Raw genomic sequence first — 16822 nt, 5'->3', positions numbered from 1 at the left:
AACAAAAAACATTGGATGCAAATTATGGTAGAGAAATTAAGATTCAATTCTCTGGTGAACATTCCTGCAGTCAGCATGCCAATTGCACGCTCCCTCAAAAATCTGTGGCATTGTGTTGTGTGACAAAAGTGCACATTTTAGATTGAGCATTTATTGTCCCCAGCACAACGTTCACCTTGTGTAATGATCATGGTGTTTAATCAGCTTCTTGATATGCCAGACCTGTCAGGTGGATGGATTATCTTGTCAAAGGAGAAATTTGTGAACAAAATTTGAGAGAAATAAGCTTTTTGTGCATATGGAAGATTTCTGGGATCTTTTATTTCAGCTCATAAAACATGGGACCAAAACTTTACATGTTGAGTTTATATTTGTGTCTGTATACAGTACATATTGGAACCATCTTGCAGATCACATTCACACTTCTTACATAAAACCAGGACAGTGAATCATTCTAATAAGTTTGGTTTTAATAAAATGAAACAAAAAAACAAGCAATCTGTTCGTTTTTTTTCAACAACAATAAATACATGTAAAATGTAATAATATCATAAAATCGCCAGGGTAAAAAAAGACACGAGGCATTGATGTTGAACCAGCTTTTGTTATAGTAGGCCTAGGGTAAGTAAGGGTAGCCTACAGTGGGCTTGGGTCGATTTTTTTGTTTTTACAGAAAAACAAACTACTGTTACAGGAAATAACTTCTAAATATGAGGTTTGCCGGTATTCACCGAGGTTCTCATCTCTTGTTTCATGATAGGTATGGACACGTAGTCTACATCATGGAGGGGGTTTTACACATGTCCAAAGCATGGCTAAAATAATGTAGGCCTGCCTACAATACATAGCTCATAAAGGGAATGTCAGCTCACTGTTTTGCTCCTCTCAAACTTGATATTTTAATAAAGTTTTAGATTAAAGATTAAGATTTCTTTCCAAGCGGCCTCACCAGCCAAACACTTTATCAACGGTCTTGACTAGCCTACTTGATTACATTGAGCAGGGTGAAAGGAAAACAGCCTTCATTGAGAGGAGGGAAGTTATGCTTGGTTTTTAATATTTTTATAAATATGAAGTATGCAGGCACCAAAAGCATATCTTGTTCCATGTGCATCTGAGCAAAATCATACTGATGTTAGACTGGTAAATTGCCGAACTTGGCGTTAGGGTTGTAAAATGCCAGTGCGCCAGTTTTTATGTGTGTTTGACACTAGCGCCACCTTAATGGCAGCCTAAAATAGAGCCCTCCGTGTCAGAAATATGCAAAAATTGAGAACATTAGGAAGTGTGCAAATACTTTTTTCATGTCACTGTTTATCAGCGCATTCGAACAACCTAACCATTACGAAACGTATGTATTCGATCAAATAAGTCTCACGTAGCAAATTAGCAATGAAACATTTTGTAGACCAAATTCAACATGTTGTCATTCACCTCCATTAAAAAAAATCCTCACCTTGCAGGGCTTATTATCGTGGACCTATTTTTTTGTAAAACCTCTCACTTTGCCTATTCTCTCTGGCCTCGGCTGATAACTGTGTACTAAAACCTTGAATAACTGTATAGGCTATGCCATGACTGACCATGTGCTTGAAAAAGGCTAATTTATTTGAGCGACTCAAGGATTTTATCAAAACCAACCACAAGTTTTTATTGGAACAATTTCAAACAGTACTGATGTCAAACAAAACATATTTTTTTATATGCTAAACTTAATGAAAGTAAATTTCTCCAAAACAATGTAACCAAGTGGTTCATGACAATAATGATCATTAGAATCACTAAAAGATATCTGTTATAGTGAAGTCCATGTGGCTATAGTATTGTACATATACTGTAACTCAACGGTTGTTCGCCAACCAAGACATTTTAGAAAACACAAGATATCTTCTCAAAACAGAACAAAATTAAAACACAGCCATTATAAAGTTGAACTGTACATTGGTTTGCAGTAATGAAGGCTAGTGTGTCTGTACCATTCCCTGACTTTACACGCAATGTGTATTCAGCTCTTTTCTCTTAGATGGAGTTTTCCCAACATCCATCCTCTCTGATTATACATACAGTGCCTTCAGAAAGTATTCAGACCCCTTGACTTTTTCCACATTTTGCTACGTTACAGCCTTATTCTAAAATATATATATTTTTAAAGAATCCTCAGCAATCTACACACAATACCCCATAATGACAAAAATAAAAAAAGTTTTTAGAAAAGTTTTCGCAAATGTAAAAAAACTAAAACAGAAATACCTTATTTAATTAAGTATTCAGACCCTTTGCTATGAGACTCGAAATTGAGCTCAGGTGCATCCTGATTCCATTGATCCTACTTGAGATGTTTCTACAACTTGATTGGAGTCCATCTGTGGTAAATTCAATTGATTGGACATTATTTGGAAAGGCACACACCTGTCTATATAGGGTCTCACAGTTGACAGTGGATGTTCAGAGCAAAAACCAAGCCATGAGGCGAAGGAATTGTCCGTAGAGCTCCGAGACAGAATTGTGTTGAGGCACAGATCTGGGTTAGGGTACCAAAACATTTCTGCAGCATTGAAGGTCCCCAAGAACACAGTGGCCTCCATCATTCTTAAATGGAAGAAGTTTGGAACCACCAAGACTCTTCCTAGAGCTGGCCGCCCGGGCCAAACTGAGCAATTGGGGGAGAAGGGCCTTGGTCAGGGAGGTGACCAAGAACCCATTGGTCACTAACAAAGCTTAAGAGTTCCTCTGTGGAGATTCTTTCAGAAGGACAACCATCTTTGCAGCACTCCACCAATCAGACCTTTATGGTAGAGTGGCCAGACAGAAGCCACTCCTCAGTAAAAAGCACATGACAAGCCGCATGGAGTTTGCCAAAAGGCACCTAAAGACTCTCAGACCATGAGAAACAAGATAATCTGGCCTGATGAAACCAAGACTGAACTCTTTGGCCTGAATGCCAAGCGTCAAGTTTGGAGGAAACCTGGCACCATCCCTACGGTGAAGCATGTTGGTGGCAGCATCATTCTGTGGGGATGTTTTTCAGTGGCAGGGACTGGGAGACTTGTCAGGATCGAGGGAAAGATGAACAGAGAAAAGTACAGAAAGATCTTTGATGAAAACCTGCTCCAGAGAGCTCAGGACCTCCTACTGGGGCGACCGATCACCTTCCAACAGGATAATGACCCTAAGCACACAGCCAAGGCAACCCAGGAGTCTCTGAATGTCCTTGAGTGGCCCAGCCTGAGCTTGGAGTTGAACTCGATCGAACATCTCTGGAAAGACCTGAAAATAGCTGTGCAGCAATGTTCCCCATCCAACCTGACAGAGTTTGAGAGGATCTGCAGAGAAGAATGGGAGAAATAAACACTACCGGTCAAAAGTTTAAGAACACCTACTCATTCAAGGGTTTTTCTTTATTTTTAATATTTTTTACATTGTAGAATAATAGTGAAGACATCACAACTATGGAATAACACATATGGAATCATGTAGTAACCAAAAAGTGTTAAACAAATCAAAATATATTTTATATTTGAGATTCTTCAAAGTAGCCACCCTTGATGACAGCTTTGTATACTCTTGGCATTCTCTCAACCAGCTTCACCTGGAATGCTTTTCCAACAGTCTTGAAGGAGTTCCCACATATGCTGAGCACTTGTTGACTGCTTTACCTTCACTCTGTGGTCCAACTCATTCCAAACCATCTCAATTTGGTTGAGGTCTGGTGATTGTGCAGGCCAGGTCATCGAATGCAGCACTCCATCACTCTCCTTTTGGTCAAATAGCCCTTACACAGCCTGGAGGTGTGTTGGGTCATTATCTTGTTGAAAAACAAATGATAGTCCCACTAAGCCCAAACCAGATGGGATGGCATATCGCTGCAGAATGCTGTGGTAGCCATGCTGGTTAAGTGTGCATTGATTTTTAAATAAATCACAGACAGTGTCACCAGCAAATCACCCCCACACCATAACACGCTCTCCTCAATGCTTTACGGTGGGAAATACACATGCGGAGATCATCCGTTCACCTACACCGCGTTTCACAAAACCATGGCTGTTGGAACCAAAAATTCCAATTTGGACTCCAGACCAAAGGACAAATTGCCACCAGTCTAATGTCCATTGCTCGTGTTTCTTGGCCCAAGCAAGTCTCTTCTTGTCGGTGTCTTTAGTAGTGGTTTCTTTGCAGTAATTCGACCATGAAGGACTGATTCATGCAGTCTCCTCTGAACAGTTGATGTTGAGACGTGTCTGTTACTTGAACTCTGTGAAGCATTTATTTGGGCTGCAATTTCTGAGGCTGTTAACTCTAATGAACCTATCCTCTGCAGCAGAGGTAATTCTGGGTCTTCTATTCCTGTGTCGGTCCTCATGAGAGCCAGTTTCATCATAGCGCTTGATGGTTTTTGCGACTGCACTTGAAGAAACTTTCAAATTTCGTGAAATTTTCCAGATTGATTGACCTTCATGTCTTAAAGTAATGATGGACTGTCATTTCTCATCGCTGATTTGAGCTGTTCTTGCCATAATATGGACTTGGTCTTTTAACAAATTGGGCTGTCTTCTGTATACCCCCCACCTTGTCACAGCACAACTGATTGTCTCAAACACATTAAGAAGGAAAGAAATTCCACAAGTGAACTTTTAATAAGTCACACCTGTTAATTGAAATGCATTCCAGGTGACCACCTCATGAAGCTGGTTGAGAGAATACCAAGAGCGTGCAAAGCTGTCATCAAGGCAAAGGGTGGCTATTTGAAGAATCTGAAATATAAAATATATATTGATTTGCTTAACACTTTTTTGGTTACTACATGATTCAATATGTGCTATTTCATAGTTTTGATGTCTTCACTATTATTTTTGACCGGTAGTGTAGGTGTGCCAAAATTGTAGAATAACACCCAAGAAGACTCAAGGCTTTAATCGCTGCCAAAGGTGCCTCAACAAAGTACTGAGTAAAGGGTCTGAATACTTATGTAAATGTGATATTTCAGCTTATTCTTTTTTATAAATTAGAAAACATTTTTAAAAAATGTTTATGCTTTGTCATTATGGGGTATTGTGTGTAGATTGATGAGGGAAAAAAACAATTACATACATTTTAGAGTCAGGCTGTAATGTAACAAAATGTGGAAAAAGCCAAGGGGTCTGAATACTTTCCGAAGGCACTGTAAGCCCTCCTTCCTCGAAGTTATCACTGATCTGATATGATTGGTGAAATCAAGGTAGTGGACTTCTTGCTCACCTATGAAATAATGCTAGATTTGTGCTTACCTCAAGGAAGGGAAGGAGGAAGAATGTATTATTAGAGTATTCGAACAGGGCCATAGACAGCTGCTGCATGTTGGACAGGCAAAGAGCGAGAGACACAGAAAAAACAGACAAAGTACTGTTCTCTACAAGCAGTTACACATTGTCCACCATAGTAGGAATAAGGGAAGTTTTGCATTTCTGTCCCCTCTAGTTCCTTTTTTAATCCCCAAAATGGTGCTCACTCTCTTGTCCAACTTTGCCCCGGAAGTCCAGCCTACTTAGCAGCACTGTTCGGCCTCAATGAAGCCCTCCTTATCGTGACCCCCAAGCTCCACCTCAGCATAGGTGGAGTGACAGCTCTGGTTGCGGAACTTCATAGATGGCCAGTAGTTATTGGTGTGTCGCTGTGAACAACAGATATTTGACCCAACCAGGATTAGTCAAGTCCATGAGTACAGTACAGCCCTAGACCAAGGTTGTGTTCAGTAGGGAACAACCATTTTGAAACGGAGTGAAACGGGGAGGTTCTACCTGAAAGTGTCCAATAAAAACGCAGATTTTTGTTTCCGGCTCCAGTGTGCCTTACTGAACACGACCCAGCACATCTGGCCCTCAAGGGCCGAAATCCTGCTACCTATCGTTTCTTCGTGGCATTTAATGAATCTTTTCATGCTGATCATAGCTTAAATTGAGTCATGCATCCCTGCTCTAACATTTCTATATAATTACAGAGCATCCAAGTGGAATTTATCTAATTCTGTAAGGGCCTGCTCTCAGTCTCACCTGCATGAGGTAGAATGGAGGAGCAACAGTGGGGTGTGTGTTGATATAGTAGACAGCCAAAAGGGTTAAGGCTACCAGCAGAATGAGGGCTGCCACCACACCTGCAATAATCGCAGTGTGCTCTGTCCGTTCCTGGTGTGGAGGACCTGTTTGCAAGTCTGAGAGAAAAGGAAAGTGAGGTAATGCCAATTATTCGAATCATTGGAATGATTGTGAAGAAGAATTGCTCATGTCAAATGAAATTAGCCCTAGTCTACCCTGCTACGCTTGGTAAAATGGCTAATGGAGAAGGCAAGGTGCCCACGACAGGATACATACAGTACAGACAAACAGTTAGCCAGCTTCACTTGCACATTAGCGACAGTTATAGGACAAAAAACACATCACAAAGACAGAACAACAAACGACTTACAGTACAACACTATGAACTCAAGACTCCAGCAGCATTCCAATTTGCCTGGAAATTGTTGGTGACAATAAAGGCTCGGAACAGCCAGGATATTGTCTTTCAGTAGGTAGCGCACAAAAATGTTGATTTTATTCATAGTTGCATCAGGATCTTTTTTTCGACATTTTTTTACTGAGTTTATCCTCTCAATGGCTCAGTCTAGTCTACGGTCAGTGCTTCCGGGTAAGGATAACATTACTCACAACCAGGCAGCCTCACTGACCTATGCAAAACACCCACATAGCCAACCAACTACAAGCCAACTCACCACCACCATTGTAGCGAATGAAAAGTTTGGTGTCATCTGTGGACAAAAAGAGAGTATTGTTGTACAGACACATGAGATGGGAAGAGACAGACGGACATAGAGAAACAAATCGACAGACAGACAGAACCTAGACAACAGAATGCAAGCACAGAAAGCATGGATTGGCATCTCACTATATTTATCAATCTTTCGAGGGTGGACTTGGGTTGCAGCTACATAGCAAAACTTGAAATGTCTCCTTATAATTATACTATGGTGTCTTTAAAAACATAGGGAGAAAAACATTTCAATCTGGAAATTGTTAAATGTCTCAACCTGGCAACATTGATTTCCTATGTTGACCTTGGACTGGACCATTTATTTGGGCTGGACCATGCTATCTTTAATAAGCTAATCGGGGTGTGCTGATTTGCTATGTGAGTGGCCAGCAACCCTGGGCACCACTATAACTCAGACCCAGCAGACGGGTGGTGCTTCCGGCCCCCAACTCACCCTCGGTGACGGGGATATCTGAGAGCACTTCAGGGGAGGGCGTGGGCTCTGGGGCCGAGTGGTTGAAGGACCCCATGGAACCCTCAGGGCCACCCTGAGTGTAGTCCTCACAAGTGCCCTCTTTTGCCTGAAAGAAAGTTACAAAATAATATTGCCGGGAGAGGGGGAGTAACAGTTGTTCGATGTAATTTGTCGCAATGTCATCTTCTGCTTTTTCGGCCCTACGATCTAATACCATCTCACCTCTTCAGGACAGTTGTAGTCGAGCCACTCCTGTCTGTGACGATCAATTCCATCGGAGCATCTGAAATACATGTGGAGAGGACCGCGAGAGAGGACAATTATGCAGTATAATTCACAATACTACGCTAATAAACAATTTTTACGTCTCATGTTAGTCTTTCTTACATGACATTAAGTCTAACACATGTATACATACACATGCAAAATCATGCAAACACACACACACACACACACACACACACACACACACACACACACACACACACACACACACACCTACACACACACACCTCACCTCACCTTTGCAGTGTATTGCACCAACCGCAGCCATTTGTCAGGTTGGATATGAGACAGAGTTCACAGGTGGTGTGTTGGAGACATGCTGGGAAAATAAGACAAGTGATCCATTACAACTTGACCCAGGCTTGCATTCAGTGGGGGGAAAGCGTGAAACTGCCATCATGATGTCACTAGTTTGGCTGAGTAGGGGTCTGTGAGCACAACGCATACTCACTGGGCAATGGAGTGAACTCAAAGGCAGAGTTATTGATGATCTTAGTGGTGTCAATCTCTACTCTATGGTACTCATAGATGGTCCGCCGTCTTGCATCTATAGAGAGGAAATCAAGTAGAAGTAGGGCCAGTGTTCTTGACCTTGTGACATTCACACAAATAACATGACGCTCCATCTAAAACTGGTCTGGGTACAGTAGAGAGGGAAGGATATTGGATGGCAGGTGTGAGTGAAGTCTTGTTGTGACTGACCTGAGGACTGTGGAGAGGGGAGGAGGGCCATGAACGCGTCAGACAGGCCCACCTTCACTGGGTGTTCAGTGGAGTTGATCTTCTCTACTGGCAAAGGAACCTAAAGGAGTAGGAGAAGGAGGGAATCAAAGACTGGAGACTTGGCTTTTGCGTTTTTACACACAAGATGACTTTGGGAGACTGGTTGAGATATTCCCATTTTGAGCTAGGGTGCGCCTACAGTGATCAATAACATGTTAAAAAATCCTAACCTGTTGTCGTAAGTGTTCCACGTCTCCGAGTGAGTATTATTTTATATCTATAAAAAGAGGCCAGCTATCTATGGCTACAGCTAGCCTTTCTGCCGCATTGTGCCCATCTCTTTCAGTGTTTGGATAAGAGGATCACTTAAACAAGGCCATACACATTTTATTAACGGTTTAACAGATTTCCTATTTTTTTTAAGTGAGGTGAGCAAGCGAAAAAAAATAAAAAATCTAGTTGAACCCATTGTACAAAATACTAAACAACCTCAATACAACCCCTAGTGTTCACACCAAGCGACCTCACAAAAACATTGTATAACTGAATTGGAATGACAGTCACAGGGACCAGGGTTTGAGTCCCAGTCAGGGTACCCCTACATTGGTGTCAGGTGTTGGATAGCACCTTTGAAAGCATGGCTGAATCTCAAACCGAACACTTAGCTCCTAAGCCCTTCATTGAGTGGCCACTAGCTGATGTGTTCGACAGTGATCACTCGAGTCTGCAAGTGTTTTGGCCAAAATGAGCATTGAGACGATGGGCACTCAACGTCCCAACTGCCATTTATCAATATTCCAAAATTCCGAAATCCATTCATGAGCATTCTCCCACGACCTGTCTTGTATCATATATACAGTATACAGTGCCTTACAAAAGTATTCAGACCCCTTGGATTACTTCACATTTTATTGTGTTACAACGTGGGATTAAAATTGATGTAATTGTCTTTTTTGTCAACAATCTACTGTAATTGTCTTTTTTGTCAACAATCTACTCAAAATACTCTGTAACCTCAAAGTTGAAGATGTTTTGTCATTGCATAAGTAATTCAGTAAAATGTTGCTTAACAAATCGCATAATAATTTAGATAATGAGGGTTGACATGATTTTTGAATGACTAACCCTTCTTCTGTCCCCCATACGTAAAACATCTGTAAAGTCCCTCAGTCGCGTACTGCATTTAAAGCACAGATTCAACTACAAAGACCAGGGAACTTTTCAAAAGCCTCAAATAAGTGATTGGTAGATGGGTAACAATAACAAATCAGACATTGAATATATCTTTAAGCATAGCATGGTCATATGCTGTGGATTATGTATTAAACCACCCAGACACATCAAAGATACAGTCGTCCTTCTGATCTGAGCTGCAGGACAGGAATGAAACTGCTCAGGAATGTTGCAATGAGGCCATTGTTGATTTGAAAACATTTACAGAGTTCATGGGCTGTGATGAAAGGATAGATCAACAGCATTGTAGTGACTCCATAATAATACATAATAGACTTAAATGACAGAGTAAAAATAAGAATACAAATATTCAGAATAAAAATATTCTAAAACATGCATCGTGGATGCCGCTCAAACTCAACTCTGGACCTCGAAGCCAGTTCCACTGCTTTTTTTCATTACATTTCCCCCTCTAATCAGGGACTGATTTAAACCAGGAACACCAGGTGTGTGCAATTAGTTGTCTGGTAGAACAGAAACCAGCCAGCTCTGGACCTCTTAGGCTAAAAGTTGAATACCCCTGGTATATGTAACAAGACAGTAAAGTAATACTGCAAAAAACGAAATGTGTAAGCCTTATGTTTGAGGCAAATCCAACACTCTACATCAGTAAGTAACTGCCTACTTATTTTCAAGCATGGTGTTGGCTGCATCGTGGTATAGGTATGCTTGACATTGGCAAATACTGGGGAGTTTTTCAGGATAAAAACCAACAGGATGGAGCTAAGCAAAAGCAAAATCCTAGTGGAAAAGCTGCTTCAGTCAAATAAAATAATAATGCACAAATAAAATAAAATTGTATTTGTCACGTGCTTCGTAAACAACAGGTGTAGACTAACAGTGAAATACTTACTTCCGGGCCCTTCCCAACAATGCAGAGAGAAAGAAAATAGATCAACAATAGAAAAGTTAAACAATAATAATAAAAGTAATAATAAATACACGAGTAATGATAACTTGGATATATATTTACGAGGTACACGGACTGAGTCGATGTGCAGGGGTACGAGGTAAATGAGGTAGATGTGTACATCAGTGAGCTCCAAAGGTATTGAGACAGTGACAGATTTATTTACATTTTTTTGCCTCTGCACTCCAGCACTTTGGATTTGAAACTATACACTTCTACATTAATGTGGATGCTACCATGATTACAGATAGTCCTGAGTGAATCGTGAATAAAGATGAGTGAGAAAGTTACAGATGCACAAATATCACTAAACTTTTGACTACTTTACTACACATATAAATGAATTCCTCCCAATACCTTTGGTCCCCAAAAATGGAGGTACAAAAAGTGCTGTAATTTCTAAACGGTTCACTCGATATGGATGAAAATCCCCTCAAAATAAATCTAACAGTCTGCACTTTAACCTCAGTCATTGTATGGAAGTGCTGGAGTACAGAGCGGAAACAAAACGTGTCACTGTTCCAATACTTTTGGAGCTCATTGTAAACTAGAAATAAAGTGACAGATAATAAACAGTAGCAGCAGCGTGTGTCAAAAAAATTTTGTACGAAAAGGGTCAATGCAGATAGTCCGGGTAACTATATTTGGTTAACTATGTAACTTGGCTTTCCTGTGGCTCAGTTGGTAGAGCATGGTGTTTGCAACACCAGGGTTGTGGGTTCGATTCCCACGGGGGGCCAGTACAAAAAAAAAAATGCATGTAATTAAAATGAAATGTATGAATTGTATGCAATCACTACTGTAAGTCACTCTGGATAAGAGCGTCTGCTAAATGACTAAAATGTAAAAAATGTAAATGTAACTAACTGGCTTGGGGATAGAAGCTGTTAAGGGTCCTGTTGGTTCCAGACTTGGTGCATCGGTACCGCTTGCCTGCGGTAACAGACTATGACTTGGGTGGCTGGAGTCTTTGACAATCTTTAGGGCCTTCATCTGACACCACCTAGTATAGAGTTCCTGGATGGCAGGGAGTTCACCCCAAGTGATGTACTGTGCCGTACGAACTACCCTCTGTTACACCTTACAGTTGGATGCCAAGCAGTTGCCATACCAAGCGGTGATGCAGCCAGATGCTTTCAATGGTGCAGCTGTATAACTTTTTGAGGATCTGAGGGCTCATGCCAAATATTTTCAGCCTCCTGAGGAGGGAGAGGCGTTGTCGTGCCCTCTTCATGACTGTGTTGGTGTGTGTGTGGACCATGATAGATCCATAGTGATGTGGACGCAGAGGAACTTGAAGCTGTCGACCAGCTCCACTAGAGCCCCATTGATGTGGATGGGTGCGTGCTCGGCCCTCTGTTTCCTGTAGTCCACGATCAGCTTCTTTGTCTTGCGGACGATGAGGGAGAGGTTGTTGTCCTGACTCCACACTGCCAGGTCTCTGACCTCCCTATAGGCTGTCTCATCTTTGTCGGTGATCAGGCCTACCACCGTCATGTCGTAGGTAAACTTAATGATGCCGTTGGAGTCGTCGGCACCCAGTCATGGGGGAACAGGGAGTACAGAAGGGGCCTAACCCCCCCCCACCTGAGGGGCCCCTGTGTTGAGGGTCAGTGTGAAGGATGTGTTGTTGCCTACCCTCACCACCTGGGGACGGCCTGTTAGGAAGTTTTATTTTTTATTTAACCTTTATTTAACTAGGCAAGTCAGTTAAGAACAAATTCTTATTTACAATGGCGGCCTACTAAAAGTACAGGATCCAGTTGCAGAGGGAGTTGTTCAGTCCCAGGGTCCTTAATTTGGTGACAAGCTGACACTATGGTGTTGAATTCTGAGCTGTAGTCAATGAACAGCATTCTCAGAAAGGTGTTCCTCTTGCGCAGTTGAGAAAGGGCAGTGTGGAATGCAATAGAGATTGTGTCATCTGTGGATCTTTTGGGGAGGTATAAAAATTGTAATGGGTCCAGGGTGTCTGGGATTATGGTGTTGATGTAAGCCATGACCAGCCTTTCAAAGCATTTCATGGCTACAGGTGTAAGTGCTATGGAGAGAGTCATTTAGACAGGTTACCATGGCGTTCTTGGGCCCAGGGACTATGGTGGTCTGCTTGAAACATGTAGGTATTACAGACTGGGTCGGGAAGAGCTTAAAAAGCCACTTGCCTGCTGGTCAGCGCATGCTCTGAGTACGCGTCCTGGTAATCCGTCTGGCCCTGTGGCTTTGTGAATGTTAACCTGTTTAAAGGTCTTACATCGGCCGTGGAGAGCACTGGGAGAAGAATTCACCTTTGAGCAGGACAATATTTTTCAATACAAGGCCAAATCTACACAAGAGTTGCTTACCAAGAAGACAGTGAATGTTCCTGAGAGACCAAGTTACAGATCTGCTTGACAATATATGGCAAGACTTGAAAATGGATGTCTAGCCATGATCCCCAACATCTTGACAGAGCTTGAAGAATTAGGAAAATAATAATGGGCTAATATTACACAATCCAGGTGTATAAAGTTCTTAGAGACTTAACCAAGAAGATCCACAACTGAAAACGCTGCCAAAGGTGTTTCTAACATGTATTGACTCAAGGAGCTGAATCTTACGCAACAACTATATTTTAGTTATTTAATTTCTATTAAAACATTTTTTTAAAGATGTTCTTCCACTGACATTACAGACTATTATCTGTAAATTGTTGACAGAAAAATACAATTAAATCAATTTGAATCCTACTTTGTAACACAAAATGTGAAGAAATCCAAGGGGTATGAATAATTTTTGCAAGGCACTATACACTATAAATGACTTGCTATGAAACAAAGACAGGGAGAAAGTTGTAAAAACAAAATGAAATCTCTACTTCTGCCAAAAAATATCTGTAGCTGGAATCATTTCGTCACTTGTCAGTACTCTTGTGAAAAATATTATATAAAACACCTTTATATAAAGTACATATGTACAACAGCTAATAATATCTATACCACAATGAAGTTGTGAACATACAAGGCATTCTATATTATACTACAACATCAGTCTAACTGAATGTGGATATGTGTTGGTTGAATGTTTCAGGCAGGTTCCAGAATGTTCTTCAGCTAGTGAACCTCTTTTTGTGTTGGGTTATGGCAGCTGGTTTAGCAGGCTTTGGCGATGTTCTTCACCACCCACTGCTTCGACCTCTCGCAGAAGATTTAAATGTACTGTAAGTCTCCTGGAAAGACATGAAGACTAATCATGATATGATAATAAACTAGGTTCATTTGTAAACAAAAATGGGAACAGTAGACGGGTATGTGTTTTGTTACACATACCCGGGGATGGGAAATGGGATGTCAGCAAAGACGTGAAATGTTTGAGTTGGCTTGACTTGTACACAGTCTGGTCATGTATTGTTGTGTATGAGCACCTACAGCTGTGCTGTTGAGTAGACAAGCATTGCCAACAATAGAGTGAATAGGCTAAAAAGGTATACTAACAGCCCCTCTCCCCAATGAACTGACTGCAAGGGTGTGAAAAGTTTGAGGAGCACTATTGTAGACAGTTTAGTGTATTGGTGATTTAAATACCTTTGGCTGTCCTGGCTTGTTTCGAAGTCAGATGACCTTGAGCTTGACCTTATTCCAGGCTGAAAGCTTTCATCCAATGGGTCTACAGGCTCTGTGCTACTAAAGCTAGGGTCAATGCCATCATCATCATCATCATCATCAGCAGCAGGATTAGTCTGTAGGACACACAGTAGTCAGTGATTAGCCAACTTTTTACTACTTTATCCCCATCAATACACACTCAATAGATCATGCATACTAACCTTCACACACAATACCCACCCTCAACAGTATATTTATTTGCTCATCATGGAGTCATGGAAAGATTTAATAGATTTTAGTAAGATTTTAGAAGGTGATTTACACTAATTGCTGGTGCTGAGCTTAATGTTGATGCCGCTGCAGATGTTGATGGGATCAGACTTTAAATATAACCCATAACGTTAGTCACATTCGCCTCTGTGGAAGTTAGTTAGCTGGCTAGCTAACGTAAGCTAACAAAGTTAACGTTAGCTTGCAAAGCTACAAATCACACCACCAGATAGTCAAGCCAGTGGATTTTGAATGCTAGCTAGCTAGAGTTTGGTTTAGGTAAACAAATGTAGTTAGCTAGCTAGTTAGCTAGGTAACATTAGCTACGTTACCTCAGCTTGACTGATTTTCTTCTGTGCTGATGTTGGCTGACCGGAGGCCTTCCTCTTTGAAGTGAAGGGGAAAGTCGATGGAATAGCATCACTTTTCAACGACATATGCAACCCCATCGGTTGAGACTTCAGTTCCGTTTTGAAATCCTCTGGCTGAAAGTGCTGGCTACAAACACAGACATTTAGATTTTTATCACAACAATTGGATACACCTCCTCAGGGCAGCACTATGTCCTGAAATCGCTATGAATTCTGGATATTGTGGTTTGCTTACAACCAGAACAATTAGCTGGCCCGTTTCTACCAGTGATATGCAGGAACTTCATCTTAAGGTAGCTAGGTGAGACAACCACATTTCACAGTCATGGTAAGTACAATTATTCCTCAATTCATTCAAGTGCAAGAGACTGTTGCGTTTAGCCAGCAGTGTGTCTGTACCAGTGGGGAACTATAACCGCCTTCTAGGCCTTTAGAGAAGGCCCAAGGATTGATAAAGTAATTTTACCCCCTTTTTCTCCCCAATTTTTCGTGATATCCAATTGGTAGTTACGATCTTGTCTCATAGCTGCAACTCCCCAACGGGCTCAGGAGAGGCGAAGGTTGAGTCATGCGTCCTCCGAAACATGACCCAACAAGCCGTGCTGCTTCTTAACACCTGCTCGCTTAACCTGGAAACCAGCCACACCAATGTGTCGGAGGAAACACCATTCAATTGACAACTGAAGTCAGCTTGCAGGCGCCCAGCCCACCACAAGGAGTCGCAGGAAAGGAAAGCCCCCCCCGGCCAAATCCTCCCCTAACCCGGATGACTCTGTGTGCCGCCCTATGGGACTCCCGGTCACGGGCGGTTGTGACACAGGCTGAGATCGAACCCCAGTCTGTAGTGATGCCTCAGCACTGCGATGCAGTGCCTTAGACCACTGCGCCACTCGGGAGGCCCTTCAATGGTATTTTTGTTGGTGGTCTCTTGGGAGATAAATCTAGCTATCTAGATGAGCAATTGGCTAGTTCTTCAGAAACTAGACAGAAGCCCTCTGCCATTTAACTGTATTAGAGCAGAATTGTGGAGTGGCAATGGAATCAACCAATCATGAGACAGCTTATAGGGAGGATGCCAGAGACCTGAACGTGCGGTGCAAGGACAACAACCTCTCCCTCAACGTGATCAAGACAAAGGAGATGATTGTGGACTACAGGAAAAGGAGAAACAAGCACACCCTCATTCTCATTGACGAGGCTGTAGTGGAGCAGGTTCTTGGCGTCCACATCACCAACCAACTAACAAGGTCCAAGCACACCAAGACAGTCGTGAAAAGGGCATGACAAAACCTATTCCCCCTCAGGAGACTGAAATGATTTGGCATGGGTCCTCAGATCCTCAAAAGGTTTTACAGCTGCACCATCGAGAGCATCCTGACGGGTTGCATCACTGCCTGGTATGGCAACTGCTCGGCCTCCGACCACAAGGCACTACAGAGGGTAGTGCGTACGACCCAGTACATCACCGGGGCCAAGCTTCCTGACATCCAGGACCTCTCTGCTACCAAATGGCAAGCGGTACCAGTGTGCCAAGTCCAGGTCCAAGAGGCTTCTAAACAGCTTCTACCCCCAAGCCATAAGACTCCTGAACATCTAATCAAATGGCTGCCCAGACTATTTGCATTGCCCCCCCCCTCCTTCTACGCTGCTGCTACTCTCTGTTATTATCTATGCATAGTCACTTTAATAACTCTACCTACATGTACATATTACCTCAATTACCTCGACACCGGTGCCCCCGCACATTGACTCTGTGCCGTTACCCCTTGTATATAGCCCCTCTATTGTTATTTTACTGCTGCTCTTTAATTATTTGTTATTCTTATCTCTTACTTTTTTTAGGTATTTTCTTAAAACTGCATTGTTGGTTAATAAGGGCTTGTAAGTAAGCATTTCACTGTAAGGTCTACACACCTGGTGTATTCGGCGCAAGTGACATTTTTTGTTGTTGATTTGATCACATTTTGATTTGCATTTTTCCCATTTACATTTTTTCAATTGAATTTCTTCTCTAAGGCCTACCGGCACATCACTACTAAGCGCGCGAGCCTATAGTGTACCATAGTATGAGTCATAATACCCATAAAACCTAGCAGTCAAACATGGAAATGGTTCTAATAGTTTTTTTCCACCATTCATTTTTTCATAGGGGATTAGGTGATTATTAGAATCAGGTGTGTTAGCTGGGGCTGAG

The 16822-nt window shown here is 42.0% G+C and overlaps 1 protein-coding gene and 1 long non-coding RNA gene across 3 annotated transcripts in view; both read right to left on the bottom strand.

The window, feature by feature from the left end:
- Positions 1–302: 302 nt before the first annotated feature.
- The window catches only part of plxdc1 (plexin domain containing 1), a 95351-nt gene continuing 78831 nt past the window's right edge, over positions 303–16822 (bottom strand). Inside the window, exons 7-14 of one of the 2 annotated variants that reach the window (XM_014158685.3) lie at positions 8243–8342; positions 7992–8087; positions 7778–7859; positions 7478–7538; positions 7235–7361; positions 6743–6778; positions 6027–6184; positions 303–5647 (exon numbers count right to left, since the gene is read on the bottom strand). In XM_014158685.3, the coding sequence (XP_014014160.1) occupies positions 5522–5647; positions 6027–6184; positions 6743–6778; positions 7235–7361; positions 7478–7538; positions 7778–7859; positions 7992–8087; positions 8243–8342 (786 nt within the window). In that variant the 3' untranslated portion in view covers positions 303–5521. The remainder of the gene's footprint in view (positions 5648–6026; positions 6185–6742; positions 6779–7234; positions 7362–7477; positions 7539–7777; positions 7860–7991; positions 8088–8242; positions 8343–16822) is intronic. The other variant, XM_014158687.3, reaches the window with a different exon arrangement.
- LOC106598272 (uncharacterized) lies at positions 13012–14853 on the bottom strand. Its single transcript, XR_006760755.2, has 3 exons — positions 14590–14853; positions 13967–14121; positions 13012–13611 (listed from the first exon to the last, which is right to left on the bottom strand). It is a non-coding gene; the product is annotated as an uncharacterized LOC106598272 (long non-coding RNA).

This window comes from Salmo salar, chromosome 19 (assembly GCF_965601325.2).
Source record: "Salmo salar chromosome 19, fSalSal1, whole genome shotgun sequence".
Lineage (NCBI taxonomy): Eukaryota > Metazoa > Chordata > Actinopteri > Salmoniformes > Salmonidae > Salmo > Salmo salar.
The sequence above is the reverse complement of the archived record's forward strand: the minus strand, read 5'-3'. Positions and strand labels throughout refer to the sequence as shown.